Source organism: Pristis pectinata, chromosome 1 (assembly GCF_009764475.1).
Source record: "Pristis pectinata isolate sPriPec2 chromosome 1, sPriPec2.1.pri, whole genome shotgun sequence".
In the NCBI taxonomy this organism is placed as follows: Eukaryota; Metazoa; Chordata; class Chondrichthyes; order Rhinopristiformes; family Pristidae; genus Pristis; species Pristis pectinata.
In genome coordinates, this window is record NC_067405.1 from 128,815,407 (window position 1) to 128,832,024 (window position 16,618).

The 16,618-nt window shown below is 42.8% G+C and overlaps 1 protein-coding gene across 4 annotated transcripts in view; it reads left to right on the forward strand.

Moving 5' to 3' along the window:
• The window catches only part of LOC127568597 (protein unc-79 homolog), a 145,894-nt gene that overhangs the window by 65,176 nt on the left and 64,100 nt on the right, over positions 1-16,618 (forward strand). For all 4 annotated transcript variants that reach the window (XM_052012551.1, XM_052012567.1, XM_052012559.1 and 1 more), the window contains 5 exons: positions 346-527; positions 3,249-3,450; positions 5,036-5,215; positions 12,025-12,093; positions 12,934-13,220. In XM_052012551.1, coding sequence (XP_051868511.1) covers positions 346-527; positions 3,249-3,450; positions 5,036-5,215; positions 12,025-12,093; positions 12,934-13,220 — 920 coding nt within the window. The remainder of the gene's footprint in view (positions 1-345; positions 528-3,248; positions 3,451-5,035; positions 5,216-12,024; positions 12,094-12,933; positions 13,221-16,618) is intronic.

Sequence of the window (16,618 nt, forward strand, 5' to 3'; positions counted from 1 at the left end):
ATATCAATCTGCCAAAGCTACAACGTGAGACTACATGCTTTGTAATAAATCCATATAAACCACCTTTGCAGGTGTCCATCATAGATGATATGTCTTCAGCTAATTCAATTCACAGCTAATTTTGATTCACAATGTATCCATTGGTCTTGGCTATCTCTTGATATCACATGGGGTGAATTGAAATTGGCTGAAGATTCTACCATCTTATTTATATATACACCATTGAACATCAAATCACAAATGTTAGAGCATTAATGGTTATTGAATGCATTTATGTAACATCAAGTTATGCTGTTTTGACTTTACTGTTGGTATTAATTCAATATTATGTTGTTTTATATATAGTGGAGAAAGTGGTGGTTCTATGCAGATTTCTGGATATTCAATCTGTGTCAAAGAATCACGTGCTGAAGTACTCTCTAGCTCATGCCTTCTGCTGTTTCCTGGCTGCAGTCGAAGATGTTAATCCAGCAGTGGCAACAAGAGCCAGGCTTCTACTCGATTCCATAAAACGGCCAGCTTTACAAGTCAGTTAAAAAGATTGCTGTGTTTTCTACTTTCTTGCTAAAGCCTTTTTTTTGTATTCTTCCATTTTTATTTATTACATTGGTCAAAGGGAATTCTGCATTCCTGCATTCTGGTTCAATTACAATAAGTTTTTTTTTCGTTTTCACTTCCATAAAGTAAACTACAGTTCATTTAAACTCAACTTTAAAGGTGATGTTCAAGAATAAACTAGAAAAAGAACTCCTTTTCATTTCTTCCCGTCCTCCAAAACAAGTAAGATAAGATATCTTTATTAGTCACATGTTCATTGAAACACACAGTGAAATGCATCTTTTGCGTAGAGTGGGGGCAGCCTGCAAGTGTCACCATGCTTCCAGCGCCAACATAGCATGGCCACAACTTTCTAACCCATACGTCTTTAGAATGTGGGTAGAAACTGGAACACCCGGAGGAAACCCACGCAGACACGGGGAGAACATACAAACTCCTTAAAGACATTGACCGGAATTGCACCCGGGTCGCTGGCGCTGTAATAGCATTACGCTAACTGCTACACTACCGTTGATATTGGAATAGTAATCAATGGGGTATTGAAGTCCTGCCATGAAAAGCTGTGGAAAAACAAGCAATGAATTTCGTAATATGTGGAAAAGCAGCAGAGAAATTAACTGTAAAAGCTTTTGGATTAAGATACAAAATATAGGAGCAGAATTATGCCATTCAGCCCATTGTCTTAAAACCCCAGTGGTTCACAACTTCCTTTAGGGTAGAATGATTTCACATACCTAATCTGGCCTCTGTAACTGTTAATTATCTCCACCTAGTCTCACTAATCAACCAGATTTAAAACAACTGTTGTGAGATTTAAATAAAGGATATCTATAGAAATTATTTTGCAAAGATGCAGAGGGAAACATTTGTTTTTGGCTGCCAGTGTTAAATGAGTACTAGCTACCTGTTATATTCACTTCCTAATGTATCTGACTCCAATGTTGTCAACAAAAATGAATATGGGAAGGAAAGTAGAAGTGATGGATACTCAGGTAACAGAAGGCAACCTTTTATCCCTAAGGTTACTCACCAAAGTCTCAAGCTTGAGATGTTCATCTGCAAGCTTGCCAGATGAACATGGTTGTAGTCAAAGATCGATTATTAATTTCTACAACATTGTGTTCCCAGTTATGATGAATTAGGTTACCTTGGACACCACCATCACCTCCTGGGATGTGCCCTGAGTCACCAACACTTTTGCAAGCATCTCTTGTACAGCGATATATTGACATGGAAGTAGACTAGTAGTCTTTAGGATCATGTAGGATCATGTAGGTTCTTTTGCCGACAGTGTTCATGTAGGCTATCAGTTCCTTAACTCTATTACTCCCATTTTCCAGCACTTGGGCTGTAGCCTTCTATGCCATGGCTTTTCAAGTGCTTGTCCAAATAGTTACTAAATATCGTTGGAGTCTCTGCCTCCACCATCCACTCAGGCAGTAATTTGAGATTCCAACCATCCTCTGAGTGAAAAAAATCTTCCTCAAGTGCCCTCTAAATATGCTATCCCTTACCTTAAACCTATGACCTCTGGTTTTGGACATCCTGCCAAGGGGAAAAATTTCTTACTGTCTATCCAATCTATGCCTATCATAATTTTGTATAACTGGGTCCCACATCAGCCTTTTCTGAAAATAAGAGCAGCTTATCCATTTTGTCCTCAGAGCCAAAACACTTCATCCCAGACAATATTCTGGTGAATCTCCTCTGCAACCCCTCTTGTACAATCACACTTTTGCAAGGTCCTGTCTTGTATTGAAATCCCTCAATTCAGCATCTTAATTTCCAGCCTGTCCTTGTCCTTGCCTATAACAACCTTAAAACTTACAGAGATACAATCACTACCTCCAGAATGCTCTTCCATTAATCACTCCCTCCACTTGCCTGGCTACATCCCCAAAGATTGGATCCAGTACCATTCCATTTCTAGTAGGACTATCTATGTACAAGCTCAAAATGCTCTTCTGAGTGCACTTTTAAAAACTCTGCTTTAAGCCTTTCACACTAGCATGATCCCAGTTAATACTGGGGAACTTGATCTTACCTACTGCTATTACGTTATTATTTTTGTTTTGATAGTTTTCAGCTCATGGCTTAATGTATGCAAGGTCAAGGTAATCACGACTCTCCTGCTAATGGATAAATTAGTGCTTCTCCATGTTAAGCAACATTTGAAGGAAGATATGAGTGAAACATGAGTATCTATTCTGGTAAGGGAATGTCAGTGTCAACCATTGAAGGTGAGTTAGTAGATCTTACCAAGCTGGCTGACTCTTAACTGATAGGCTAGGCTTATGGCAAATAGAAAGAATCAAAAAAGAAAGTCACCTGCTGACCTCCACTTTGACTCATCTGTCGCAGGCACATCTGTGCACAGTGAGTAGAAGTAAACACTGTACAATCCTTGTGAAGATCAAGACACCTTCATGATGAGGACATCCTTTGGTATACAGGATAATTCTACTACTGTGGTTAAGAACAGACTAAAGAGAGGTCTAGTAGTCTCAAGTTGTGCATTTGGGCGTAAGGTGTGCCACTTTAGTAAGTAGAAATTTATACAAATATTGCTGTTCCTCTTTGGGTTGATAAACTCTGCAACTCTGAACAACAGCAGGCCTGTAATCCGATAACTGTACAAATGTGGATATGTCTTTGTGACTAATCTTCAGTTTTTATTTACTTTCACATAGGGCCTCTGTCTTTGCCTCGACTTTCAGTTCGACACTGTGGTGAAGGATAGGCCAACGATTCTCAGCAAATTATTCCTGCTCCATTTCTTAAAACAGGACATTCCAGCTTTGAGCTGGGAGTTTTTTGTCAATAGGTTTGATACTTTGTCTCTGGAAGCTCAACTTCATTTGGACTGCAATAAGGAATTTCCCTTTCCGACAAGTAAGTGGAAAAATCACTGATTTGCTGATTTGGCTGTGAAGATAATTTTCTCTTTTTTAACACCATGAGATCTCTTGTTGTTGTGTAGCACTGGCACCTTATACCAACTGCTTGATTTTGCTGGGATTTTTTTTATTGCTTGTACAAAAGTTAATTTTAGATGTTTCTGAGCAAGTCCAAGCAAAAGAGAAAGAGAAAGTCTGTTGGTGTATTGTCATCAGCCAGAAAATTAGAATCCATCTACATCAGAGTGAGAAAGAAATGGGGGTATCACTTTTATTGCCTTGGTGTTAAGCATTGTCCTGAGCGCAGAGCAGAACATACAAGGATCATGTACAGAAATTAAAAAGACATTTAAGTGGAGCTAGAGGTTTATAGTCTTCTGGAGCTATATTATATCTTTTTCTGTGGTTGTTATCATAATTTTGGTTATAAGGCACTTTTCTCATGTCTAACATTTCAAAGGACTTCATGCAATTAGTCTAGTAGCAATAACCATAATCTTTGTAGAAACACCAATAAAATTGATTTCTAATCTGCTATTGTTTGTGGTTGAGTGAGATATTTGCCAGGAAAATAGGACTCGTTGCTCTTTGAAGATTTCCATTGGAACCCGAAACTGCACCTGAAAAAGCTTTGGTTTGGTGGTCAATCCAAAGATTGCCACCTATCTCAGAATTTCGTTTAAGTTTTGGCCTAGATTCAGTGCTGAAAAATTGATTAGTGGTCTCAAGCTTAAAATCTTCTAATCCAGAGGTGAGGGTGTTATTAAACAAACCAACATGGCACACGGAATAGCAATGCTATTACCACATCTAACATCATGTAGCAGAGCAAAGCAGCGCTAATCTGGTACTGTCATTAACACATAATTTCAAAAATATTTTCAGGAATATTTTTCCATGCCTGTAGGTTTCTATTCATTTTTGTCACTCCAATACAATTATGTGAAAATAATGAATATGTCGTAGAGTTACCCCAAGAGTTTGACAACACACAAACAGACCATTCAACTCAACTGCTCAATGCCTTTGCAGCAGCTTTCCATCCAAACATCTTCATCTATGCTATTCCCCTCAACTATTCCTTTTATTAGGAAGTTCCATATGCTAACATCTCTCTGCTTGGAGAAGTTTCACCTGAATTCTCTTTTGCATTTATCAGATGTCTTATATTTATCATCCTTACTTTTGATAAGTTGAGACTTCTTTTCTGTCCTTTTTATGACCTTTTTTTTCACTTTTTTCATTGATCATAGCACTTGCCCTTCTCTGGTAAAAAGACCCATTTTTAAAAATATTTCTTGTTGGCTATTTTATCTGAGACATGGTATCACCTTCATTACACTTAAGTGCTTGTATATTCTTATTAGAGTGGAGAATACATGTAGTCTAATCAGGGTTCTTTGCAAGTTAAATATAACTCTTCTGCCTTTTGGTTCAGTGCCTCTAGAAATGAGTCCCAGTACTTGATTTTTTATGATCTAAAATGCATTTATCTGACATTGAAATTTTGCAAGCTATTTATTTTAAAATGTCTTCATTTGGCCAGATGCCTTTCATGTTTTGAGTTTGTTTTTCTCCAGCTATAACTGCTGTCAGGACAAATGTTGCAAACCTAAGTGATGCTGCCATGTGGAAAATCAAACGTGCTCGCTTTGCACGAAACCGACAAAGAAGTGTGCGTTCCCTTCGGGACAGTGTTAAAGGCCCAGGCGAATCAAAGAGAGCACTTTCCCTTCCAGAAACTCTAAGCACTAAACTGCGTGAGTTCCCTTTGTAAATTGCAGTTTCATTGGTGAATTTTATTGGCTAGATATTAAAAGCTGGTCAGAAGAATAAGATTTAAAATGGCCAACACTTTGCATAATGTTCAGATGTTATCAATATATGCTTACATTTCTGTCTTCACTAACTTTTATTTTATGGTACCAGCCATATAGTATATATACATGCTATATTTGAAAAGAGAGGCTGAAATGAGGAGAGAATTAGGGTGGCACTGTGACACAGCTAGCAGAACTGCTGCCTGACAGCTCCAGAGACCCAGGTTCGATCCTGATCTCCAATGCTGTCTGTGTGGGGTTTGTCCATCGTATGACCACATGGGATTCCTCCCACATCCCGAAAACCTGCGATTTGGTAGGTTAATTGGCCACTGTAAAATGACCCCTTCAACCTCCCCCCCACCCCCCCCCCCCCGCCAGAGTGTAGGTGAGTGGTAGAATTTTAGATGGAATCTTGATGGGAATGTGTGGAGAATAAAATGGAATTGTGCAGGGTTAGTGTTAATGAGTGATTGGTGTGGACTCAGTGGGCCAAAGGGCCTGTTACCATGCTATGTGGCTCTGTAACAATTAGATTGGTTCATAATAAATGACAGACAGCGACATCAATAGTAATTTAATTTCAGTATTAAATTGAATCGAGAGTAATTTCATCATAGACTTCCAGAACGATTGTGAAAGATATAAATTGATACAATTTTTTTCCATCCTCCAAAGCAAATAATGAGACCATTATGTGTAATTTTCTATTACCTTGATACTGCTCTGTAGGATTCATTGATACAATATCTTTTTTTTTGAACGTAGAGGTTGCTACCGCAGAATAAAACAAGACTCTACTCGGAGGATTGCCAAACAGAACTGGTTTATTTTCCCGCCTTGCACGGGCCCTTTAAGGGAGAATGTTCCCGCCCAAAACAACCGGCAATGACGTAAGTCCTACGTCATCAGGACTTTCCCGCGTGCAGGTTCTTCCCGTCGCTCGGAAAGACGAGGCCCGCCACCATCTTGGGCCTCGTCGCTCCGACGCCGCGCGACCCGACTGCCGAGCCGGTTCGCCCGACTAGACAGTGAGTCGCCACACAACCCCCCCCCAGAACCGGCGATACAGTCCCCAAGGTCCGTGGGCTGTGCCAGCTGCCGCTTAGGGGGGGCGGCCTCTGCGTCGCGGCAACTTCGACAGGCTGTTGCAGATCCAAATGGGCCGGTTTGAGGTGGTCCGCCGTGAAAACCTGTTCCCTGCCTCCAGTGTCCAAAATAAAAGTGGATCCGTTATTCCGTATGACTCGGAACGGTCCCTCATATGGTCGTTGCAATGGCGCCCGAGGTGTGCCCCTGCGAACGAAAACAAACTTACAGTCCCGTAGTTCCTTGGGCTGGCAGGATGGGGCTTGACCGTGCCGTGAGGTGGGAATCAGGGCCAAGGCACCAAGCTTCTCGCGCAGTCTTTGTAGGACTGCTGGGGGTTGTTCCCCTTGGTCCCGAAGGGCAGGTATGAAATCCCCGGGGACAACTAGTGGCGCCCCGTATACAAGCTCAGCTGACGAAGTGCGGAGGTCTTCTTTGGGGGCAGTGCGTATGCCGAGCAGGACCCAAGGCAGCTCGTCAACCCAGTTAGGACCCTTCAGGCGGGCCATCAAGGCCGATTTCAGATGGCGGTGAAAACGTTCCACCAACCCGTTTGATTGAGGATGGTAGGCCTTGGTGGTGTGCAGCTGCGTCCCTAGCAGGTTCGCTAATGCAGCCCAGAGACTGGAAGTGAATTGGGTGCCTCTGTCTGAAGTTATGTGGGCCGGAACACCAAAACGTGAGACCCAAGTTGTGAGCAGCGCCCGGGCGCAGGAATCAGTTGTGATGTCAGTCAGGGGGGTTGCCTCAGGCCACCTCGTGAACCGGTCCACGATGGTAAGGAGGTACCGGGCTCCTCTTGAAACTGGCAGAGGGCCCACGAGGTCGACGTGTATGTGGTCGAACCTCCTATGGGTAGGCTCGAACTGCTGTGGTGGGACCTTGGTGTGTCGCTGGATTTTTGACGTCTGGCAGTGCGGACAAGTCCTGGCCCACTCACTGACCTGTTTGCACAGGCCATGCCAGACAAACTTGCTGGCGACCAGTCGGACAGTAGATCTGATGGACGGGTGCGCCAACCCATGTACCGAGTCAAAAACGCGTCTCCGCCAGGCTGCAGGGACTATAGGGTGGGGCTGACCAGTCGCAACGTCGCAAAGTAGGGTCCACTGACCTGGACCAACCAAGAAATCTCGGAGCTGCAGACCCGAGACTGCGGTTCTGTAGCTGGGCAGTTCGTCGTCAGCTTGCTGTGCGTCAGCTAGGGCCGTGTAGTCGACACCCAAGGATAGGTTGTGGATGGTTGGTCTGGAAAGTGCATCAGCAATGACATTATCCTTTCCGGAGACATGTTGGATGTCAGTTGTGAACTCGTAAATGTAGGATAAATGCCTCTGCTGACGAGCTGACCAGGGATCGGAGACTTTGGAGAAGGCAAAGGACAGAGGCTTATGATCGGTGAAAGCGGTGAAAGGCCTGCCTTCTAGAAAGTATCGGAAATGCCGGACCGCCAGATACAGCGCTAGAAGTTCCCGATCAAAAGCGCTGTACTTCAGTTCGGGCGGTCTAAGGTGCTTGCTGAAAAATGCCAAGGGTTGCCAGCGGCCTTCGAGTAGCTGTTCCAGTACCCCACCCACCGCGGTGTTGGACGCGTCTACCGTGAGGGCAGTCGGGACGTCAGTCCTGGGGTGTACCAGCATCATGGCGTCTGCCAGGGCGTCTTTGGCCTTAACGAAAGCAGCCGCAGCCTCGTCAGTCCAGGTGATGTCCTTGCCCTTACCAGCCAGCAGCGAGAACAGAGGGTGCATGATACGGGCTGCTGCAGGGATGAAACGATGGTAAAAGTTGACCATCCCAAGGAATTCCTGTAGGCCTTTGACTGTGTCGGGGCGGGCAAAATGGCGGATAGCATCCACCTTGGCGGGTAGGGGTGTTGCCCCGTCGCTGGTGATTTTGAGGCCGAGGAAATCGATAGAGTCAAGTCCGAATTGGCACTTGGACGGGTTGATCGTGAGGCTGAAATCGCGGAGGCAGGAATACAGCTGGCGGAGGTGGGAAAGGTGTTCCTGGCGGTTACGGCTGGCGATCAGTATGTCGTCCAAGTAAATGAACACGAAGTCCAGGTCTCGGCCTACCGCGTCCATCAGCCGCTGGAAGGTCTGCGCGGCGTTCTTAAGGCCGAACGGCATCCGAAGGAATTCGAACAGGCCGAATGGGGTGATAATCGCAGTTTTGGGGACGTCATCCGGATGGACCGGGATTTGGTGGTATCCCCTAACGAGGTCCACTTTGGAAAAGATGCGGGCCCCGTGTAAGTTCGCTGCGAAGTCCTGGATGTGAGGGATGGGATAGCGGTCCGGGGTGGTGGCGTCATTCAGCCTGCTGTAGTCGCCGCAGGGCCTCCACCCTCCGGTGGCTTTGTGGACCACGTGCAGGGGGGAGGTCCAGGGGCTGTCTGACCTGCAAACAATCCCCAGCTCCTCCATGTGACAGAACTCTTCCTTTGCCAGGCGGAGCTTGTCTGGAGGTAATCGTCGTGCTCGGGCATGAAGGGGTGGCCCTGTGGTAATGATGTGGTGTCGTACCCCGTGTGTGGGCCTAGAATTTGTAAACGAAGGTGCCAAAATCGGATAGGTCCGGAGAGTGCTAGAGTGGACTAACCGCTTCCTGCGCAGGTCGACTAAGAGGTTGTGGGCCCGAAGGAAATCGGCTCCTAGGAGTGGTCGGGCGACGGTGGCAAGGGTAAAGGTCCAGGTAAAACGGCTGCCGCCAAAGTGTAATTGAAGCATACGGGTGCCGAAAGACCGTATCGTTGTACCGTTGGCGGCATTGAGTAGAGGACCTGGTGGCCTGTCACGAGTGTCGCGGCCTGTCGGGGGCAAAATACTGACCTCCGCTCCAGTATCAACGAGGAAACGCTGTCCAGATTTCTTGTCCTGAACAAAGAGGAGGCTCTGTCGGCGGCCAGCCGCCGTAGCCATCAGAGGCGGCTGGCCCTGGCGTTTCCCTGAAACTTGCAGGGTGGGCGGCATCGACGGGCCTCCGCACCCCACCTCTGATGGTAGAAGCACAGCTGGTCACCCGTGTCGTCGTCTGCGTTCCTGGGGCGTGGCTGCTCGGTTGCTGGGGCCGGGCGAGGCGAGCGTTGGGCTCGCGGCCTGGTGATTTGACTGACGGATGAACCGCTCTCGCGCTTGGCCCTCCACAGGACATCTGCCCGGGCGGCCACCCCATGGGGGTTGCTGAAGTCGGCGTCAGCTAACAACAAGTGGATGTCATCGGGGAGCTGTTTGAGGAAGGCCTGTTCGAACATCAGGCATGGCTTGTGTCCCTCGGCCAATGCCAGCATCTCATTCATTAGGGCGGATGGGGATCTGTCCCCCAGGCCATCCAGATGAAGCAGGCGGGCGGCGCGCTCACGACGGGAGAGGCCGAAGGTCCGGATCAAAAGGTCTTTGAAAGCCGGGTACTTATCTTCCTCCGGAGGCGACTGGATGAAGTCTCCAACCTGGGCGGCTGTCTCCTGGTCCAGAGAGCTAACCACATGGTAGTACTTCGTGGAGTCGGAGGTGATCTGCCGAAGGTGGAATTGCGCTTCGGCCTGGTCAAACCAGACGCTGGGCCGAAGTGTCCAAAAGGTGGGCAGCTTGAGGGCCACTGCGTTGGCTGCTGCGCTGTCGTCCATTTCGCGGGTCCAAAAGCCGTTTGGACCGTTGGGGTCACCAATGTAGCGGTTGCTACCGCGGAATAAAACAAGACTCTACTTGGAGGATTGCCAAACAAAACTGGTTTATTTTCCCGCCTTGCGCGGGCCCTTTAAGGGAGAATGTTCCCTCCCAAAACAACCGGCAATGACGTAAGTCCTACATCATCAGGACTTGCCCGCGCGCGGGTTCTCCCCGTCGCTTGGAAAGACGAGGCCCGCCGCCATCTTGGGCCTCGTTGCTCCGACGTCGCGCGACCCGACTGCCGAGCCGGTTCGCCCCACTAGACGGTGAGTCGCCACAAACTGCTTGTAAAACTACCATATATTTCCAATAGTTTCTCTTTGACCTCACCATGACTTTTAAAGATGATGATTAATTTATATTTTAAAACTGAGTCTGGAACTTGAAATACAAGTGCAAATTAGATTACATTGAGAACAATATATTTTAAAATATCTTTTATTACTTATCATTCAGAATATTGGCATTCTGGGAGAGGTTCCTCATCAAAATTCTCTATTTTGTAATGTTTACAATACTTTGAGAGTTTGTTCCTGTGCAGAATCTCTGGAAAAAAGTCATGAAGCAAATTTTGTTAAGCGTTATCATAAATCACATTGCATCACAATAAGTGAAAAAAGTTTGTATGACACAGATGACAAGCAGTAATCCACTGACCTGCACCTGCAGTATTATTTTGAGTCATTTGATATAATTCATTGTTTGGGATTTTGGCAGTTAGTTGAGGAGATATCCAGAGATAAAAGTTCAAAACCCACCATGACAGCTGGGGAATTACATTCAGTTAATTAAATAAGTCTGGAAAATAGAGCTGGCATAGGGACCAGGAATGTGCTGGATTGTTGTAAAAACCTATCTGACTCACTAGAGTCCTGCAAGGAAGTAAATATGCTATTTTTACCTGGATTTGCCTACAGTATATGTGACTTTAGATCCAGAGAGTAGCCTGATAATGCCTAAAGCATGTCTATGTACCTCCTTTCATCTGGCTACTGCCTCGTTATAGTCTACATGTGAGTCCTCTGGAGATCTGATAAAGTGACCTTTCTCTCTCAAGTGAGCCTTCATTGCCCTCTGAAATCCCCCAGTGGGCTATTCAGTTTCAAGAGCAATTGGGCACAGGTTATTAATGTTGGACCTTGCCAGTAGTGTTCATATCCCATGAATGAATAATTTTTAAAAAATCTGTAATTGTTGATAAACTATAAAGCTTCTGCATGTGTTGAAGTAACAATAAGTGGGCCATATAAACGTTGGAGAAGAGTGTGATTATATTTATTTTTGTGTGTTGAGTGATGGAATTGTGGTGCTTGGAATAGGGCATGTGTGTAGTTATGCATTGTCATTGGATGGAATTTGTTGATATGTTTCCTAATCTTTACTATGCAAGTAAGATCACTGAGCTTCTTGGGCACTCTGACCAAGTTCCATTATCAACCTTTATGTCAACTCCCTCTCAGTTACACTTCAGTTCAGATCTTGAGGTCTTCCTGGATCCAGCCATGGAGGACTGGTCTCCTGATTTCCATCTGTTCCACTAAAATTGGGGAACCTGCTCCTTTAGTTGGTTTGACATGAGGACAATGAGCTTTCCCAAACTGTACAATGGCTTCCAGCAGTTTCTCTGGGTAGTGGGTATTTCCCATTTAGGAGTTATAGTTCCAATCTTTTAGCACCAGGAATTCCACTAGAAATACCTCTCAATTATTATGTGCTATTGCAGTAGACAGCAGGATCAGCACAGTTTAAACACAATTACCATTGCACAATGATGCACACAAGTTTCACGCATTTGGACCCTTGGACATGGTTCTCTTGTACACAGCTCTATTAGTACACTGAGTTTCACAGCATGATCAAATTTTCAGGCTAATATCTTTTTAAAAAGGAAAGTTTGAAGACTGGAAGTCTGGAATATGATGCATTGATTGTATTCTACAAATTCCAAGATTTTATAATATGACCTTATTTTCTTCTCCATTTTTTTTACAGCTTTGCGACTGACTAGACATGAGCAGTCAGCTCCAACTCTTGGTGCAATGATGGAGCATGTTATACATGGTAAAAAGATGTTAATTTTTATGCGTGTGTTTAATATTCATTAGAATCAAAATTAGTGCTTTGAGCATACTTGTTTCAGTGACACATCATTATCAAGGATTGTCAGATTCTGGAAGATATACTCTGGGGCTGTTGCTTTTTCATTATTAATAGTAACTAATAAGTCTTATGCAAAATAAAACATTTACCCCCTTTCAATAACTTTCCAACTTGGAGGAACAGAGTTGGCAACATAATATTGCTGTTTCTACTGAGAAATTTTAGCCCAGTTTTGTTTTTCTTTTTTTTTGTTGTTTGTTTCTTCTTGAAATTTTTTTTCTGTTTAGTTTATATTATTTACAATCTTTCTTATTGATTTGCTTTTTCTTAATTTATATAATAAATCTGTTTCTTTCCTTTCTTTTATATTATATTCATTTACTAAGTGATCGTTGGATCTACAGATTTTTTTTATATTTTATTGTTCTTTATGGTTATCTGTGCTATGATTGTTATCCTTATCTCTTTGTATTACATGTATAAATATTGATGCTATATATCAATCTGTATTAATTTGAAAACTAATAAAAAGATTGAAAAAGAAAAATAAAACATTTAAAATCCAATAACTAATTTGTAATATTTCTGAATTAAAAAAGCACATTTTCAAAATATTTGTTATTTTAAGCTGAATATTCGCTTTTACATATCATGGGTAGTGTGCTGATTAGCTGGTTCTCAAATTATATTCAGTACAATACTTATTTCCGTTTTCGTCCATTTTAATTAATGAATCAGAAGTAAACGATTTTAATAAAATAAGCCAAGAGAACTAAACATTGCATCCTGTCTTATCTCTAGGTCAGCATTCTCCAGAGGATGATGCAGTTATAAAGGATCCTTTACCAGAGGATGCTGGGATTGATCATCAAACAGTTCATCAGCTAATCACAGTTCTCATGAAATTCATGGCAAAGGATAAAAGCAGTGCGGAGGCTGACATCAGCAGTGCCAAGGCATTCAACACAGTAAAGCGACATCTGTATGTGCTACTTGGCTATGACCAGCAGGAGGGGTGCTTTATGATTGCCCCTCAGAAAATGCGAACTTCTACTTGCTTTAATGCTTTTATTGCTGGAATAGCACAGGTAATATATTATTAAGGCAGTTTAGATCGCTTCATATCCTTATAAAACAAAATCTCAATTCTTTGAACATCATACTACATTTACATGAATGTTTATTATCGTTGAGTTTCACAAGTTGATCTTGAGACAATACAGGAAAATAATATTGATATATTTTCAGTAATGAGGAAGGCAAATGATGTGTTGGTCTTTCTTGTGAGAGTTTCTGATTACAAGAGTTAAGACACTTTACTGCAATGACGTAAGGCCTTAGTAGGACTGTACCTGGAATATTGCTTATGGGTCTGTTTTCCAACCCAAGGAAGGGATACCTTTGATACAACAGAGGTTCACCAGATTGATTTTGGGGATGGGGTATTGTCCTGTGAAGAAAGATTAAGCAGTCTAGCCTTTTTAAAAGAATGAGAGGTGATCTCATTGAAACATACAACATTTTTAAGGGACCTGACAGATCTAATGTTCCACCTGGCTCAGTTATTTAGATCCAGGATCACAGTTTCTAAAAAGGGTTTGGCCTTTCAGGACTGAAATGAGAAAGTACTGTATTTTTTCAACTATGGGGTAGTGAATCTTTGGAGTTGTCTATTCAAGGGGGCTATAGAGGTTCAGTCATTAAGTATATTCAAGAACAAATTTTGATGGATATTTAGATACTAAAGGTTTGAGGGATATGTGTTAATAGGTCAGCCATAATCTTATTGAATAGCAATGTAGGCACAAGTGATCAAATGACCTCCTGCTTCAATTAATTGTGCAGTTAGAAATGCTTTGTATTTTAAAAATGCAGTATACTTAGTCTGGGGGGAATTGAGCCTTGGGTATGAAGCACTAATTAAGCACTTATTGTACCTGCAAATTGTTGTACACCCATTCTGATGTTTGATTGCACGAACTTCAGTGGAACTGAATATTGGGAAGCAAGTGCAATAGTGATTAGGTTTATTATGCTGTTTATTTTCTCATATTCCTCGTGTTTCCTTATGATACAAAATGAAGTGATCCATCCCAGCGAGTCTCAGAGCAATTCCATCAATCCCATTCTCCTATGTAACTCCCTAATCTCTCTCTCAGTCCCGCCAACTCTCCCAAATTCTCCTGCTACTCCGGGGGAACGTACAGTACCCAGTTCATCTATCAGCAAGTCTTTGCTATGTGGGAGGAAACCAGAGCATCTGGGGGAAGTTCACTTAGACAAAGGGAGAATGTGCAAACACCAGATAGGTAGCACCAGAGGTCAGGATTGACCTTCCGATCACTGGATCTTGCGGCGGCAACACTAACTGCAGCACCACTGTGCTATCCTGTTAGCACTAGTGATCAAAGATGAACTTCAACCCATGTGTAAACATTTTTTAGAATGTCTAAAATTGTATGTACATTTTCTTAATAATACAGATTTAAAGCAGTTTAATCACCTTGTTTTAGAGTAGTTTAGGACTACCACAATCATGAGGAAGATTTTCTCCTGTGTGTTGAATGTGTAATTAATAATGTACTTCTAATTATGTGATACATAGAAGTAATGTTTTTCAGGAAATCATGTGAACATTGTGGATGCAGTATTGCCAACATCACAAAATCTGGAAAAATATTCCCCATGATGTAAGGAGGTGAACTTTTCCCAGAACATTTTTTTCTTACCCTTTTCTATATCCAGATATGTACAAGGCAAAAACATGTCCAGTGGTCTAAATTGTGAGTTGCTTTGTAGACTATGCTAAATCATTGGACTGGACCAATCAATTATTTATCACGACATCTGCTGCAAATCAGTAACTTAATTTGTGTACTGAGGTTTAACTATTGCAGTTGCTATCCTCTCAGTTAATTGCCATGAGTTTGGTAAAGCTCTTGACGTTACACGTGAAAGTATATAAACTGTTTAAAAAAAAGAATATGTAGGTCCAGTATCTCAACATCTGTGGAGAGAGAGCAACAAAGATAATATTTCAGGTCAATGAACAGTACACAATATGCCAGAGTTAGTCTCACCAAGGCTTTAGCTAATTGGAGTGGTGCATTTCCACTTTTGTGCTATTTTGCTTTTGGAGAAACTATTAGTTGATTCTCGTTCAGTATTGGATTTTATTCATCAGAGTCTGACATTGCATACTGAGTGTATGCATAAAGCTGTGAGGTTGCACTCAAAATTGCCAACTTTCTTCACTTCAGATCAAAAACCACCAGTTTTATTAAACTGATGCAACAAACCATCTGTTGGAGAAACTCAGTGGGTTGAGCAGCATCAGTGGGGTGAGGGGAGTTGTTGATGTTTCGGTTCAAAACCCTGATGCAGTTTCTGCAGTCTCTTGTGTCTCCATTTTACAGAACTCATGACTGGCTGAAAACCACATCTCATTATCTAATTAAAGAAATTGCACATACATAGTGTATTTGCTGCTCAAATTTTGATCCCTTAACCTTGTGCATCAAATGTTTGACCACTGGAGCTATTTAACAGGAAAGCTGCAGATACCCTAGCCACATGTCTCCCAAAGGGTGATGCAACTAACTAACTCCAGGTACCCAGGTTCATTCTGCCCTTGGATGCTATCTGTGTGGAGTTTGAACATTCTCTCCATGATGGCCTGGTTTTCTGTTAGGTGCTCTGGTTTCCTCCCATATCTCAAAGATGTAGGTTAATTGATTATAGTAAACTATTGCTTAGTGTGGGTGAGTGGCAAAAAGGGGGAGTTGATGAGTATGTGAAAGAGAATAAAGTAAAGGAAATAAAAAGAAGGGGAATGGGACTGATTGGATTGCTCTGCTGAAAGCTGGCATGGATGCAATGGGTTGAATGGCCTCTTTCTGTGTTGTAATAACACAAAAATAATGAATTCCAGATGATTACCATTTCTTATCATACACCCAACATTAGACGATAACAACACCTCCTCTGGCTACAACATTCCAGACAGACTAACTTTGAAACTAATTACTGCCAGGCCTTTTCTACCTTGTTTGTGACTGTAACATCATTCTTCACCTGGTTCAAAGCATTTTTTTTTATTATCCTTTATAACCCAAACCATCTAATGTTAAAGATTTTACTTAAAGCAATATAGCCTATTCCCTTCACATAGGTGGAATATGTTGGAAAATAAGATTGTTATGTACTCCAGAGTCCATAAGATTGTGAAAAACAAGGCATTGTAAAATCCTTGTGTTGCCCTAGATGCCAGCATCTGCTGTCTCCATAGTAAACTCCTGGTTAATTTTACTCCTTTTACACTATATCACATAAATACAAACAGTAAGACGGAGAGTCATATTGGTTTCTGGCAGTGCCACTTTGCAGTCGAAGGAACTAAAGTAGGTCCCTAGAAAACCTATAGTTAAATCTGCAATCACACTTAATCATTTGCATTTAAACTTGCTGATACAGTGTGCTCTCTCCC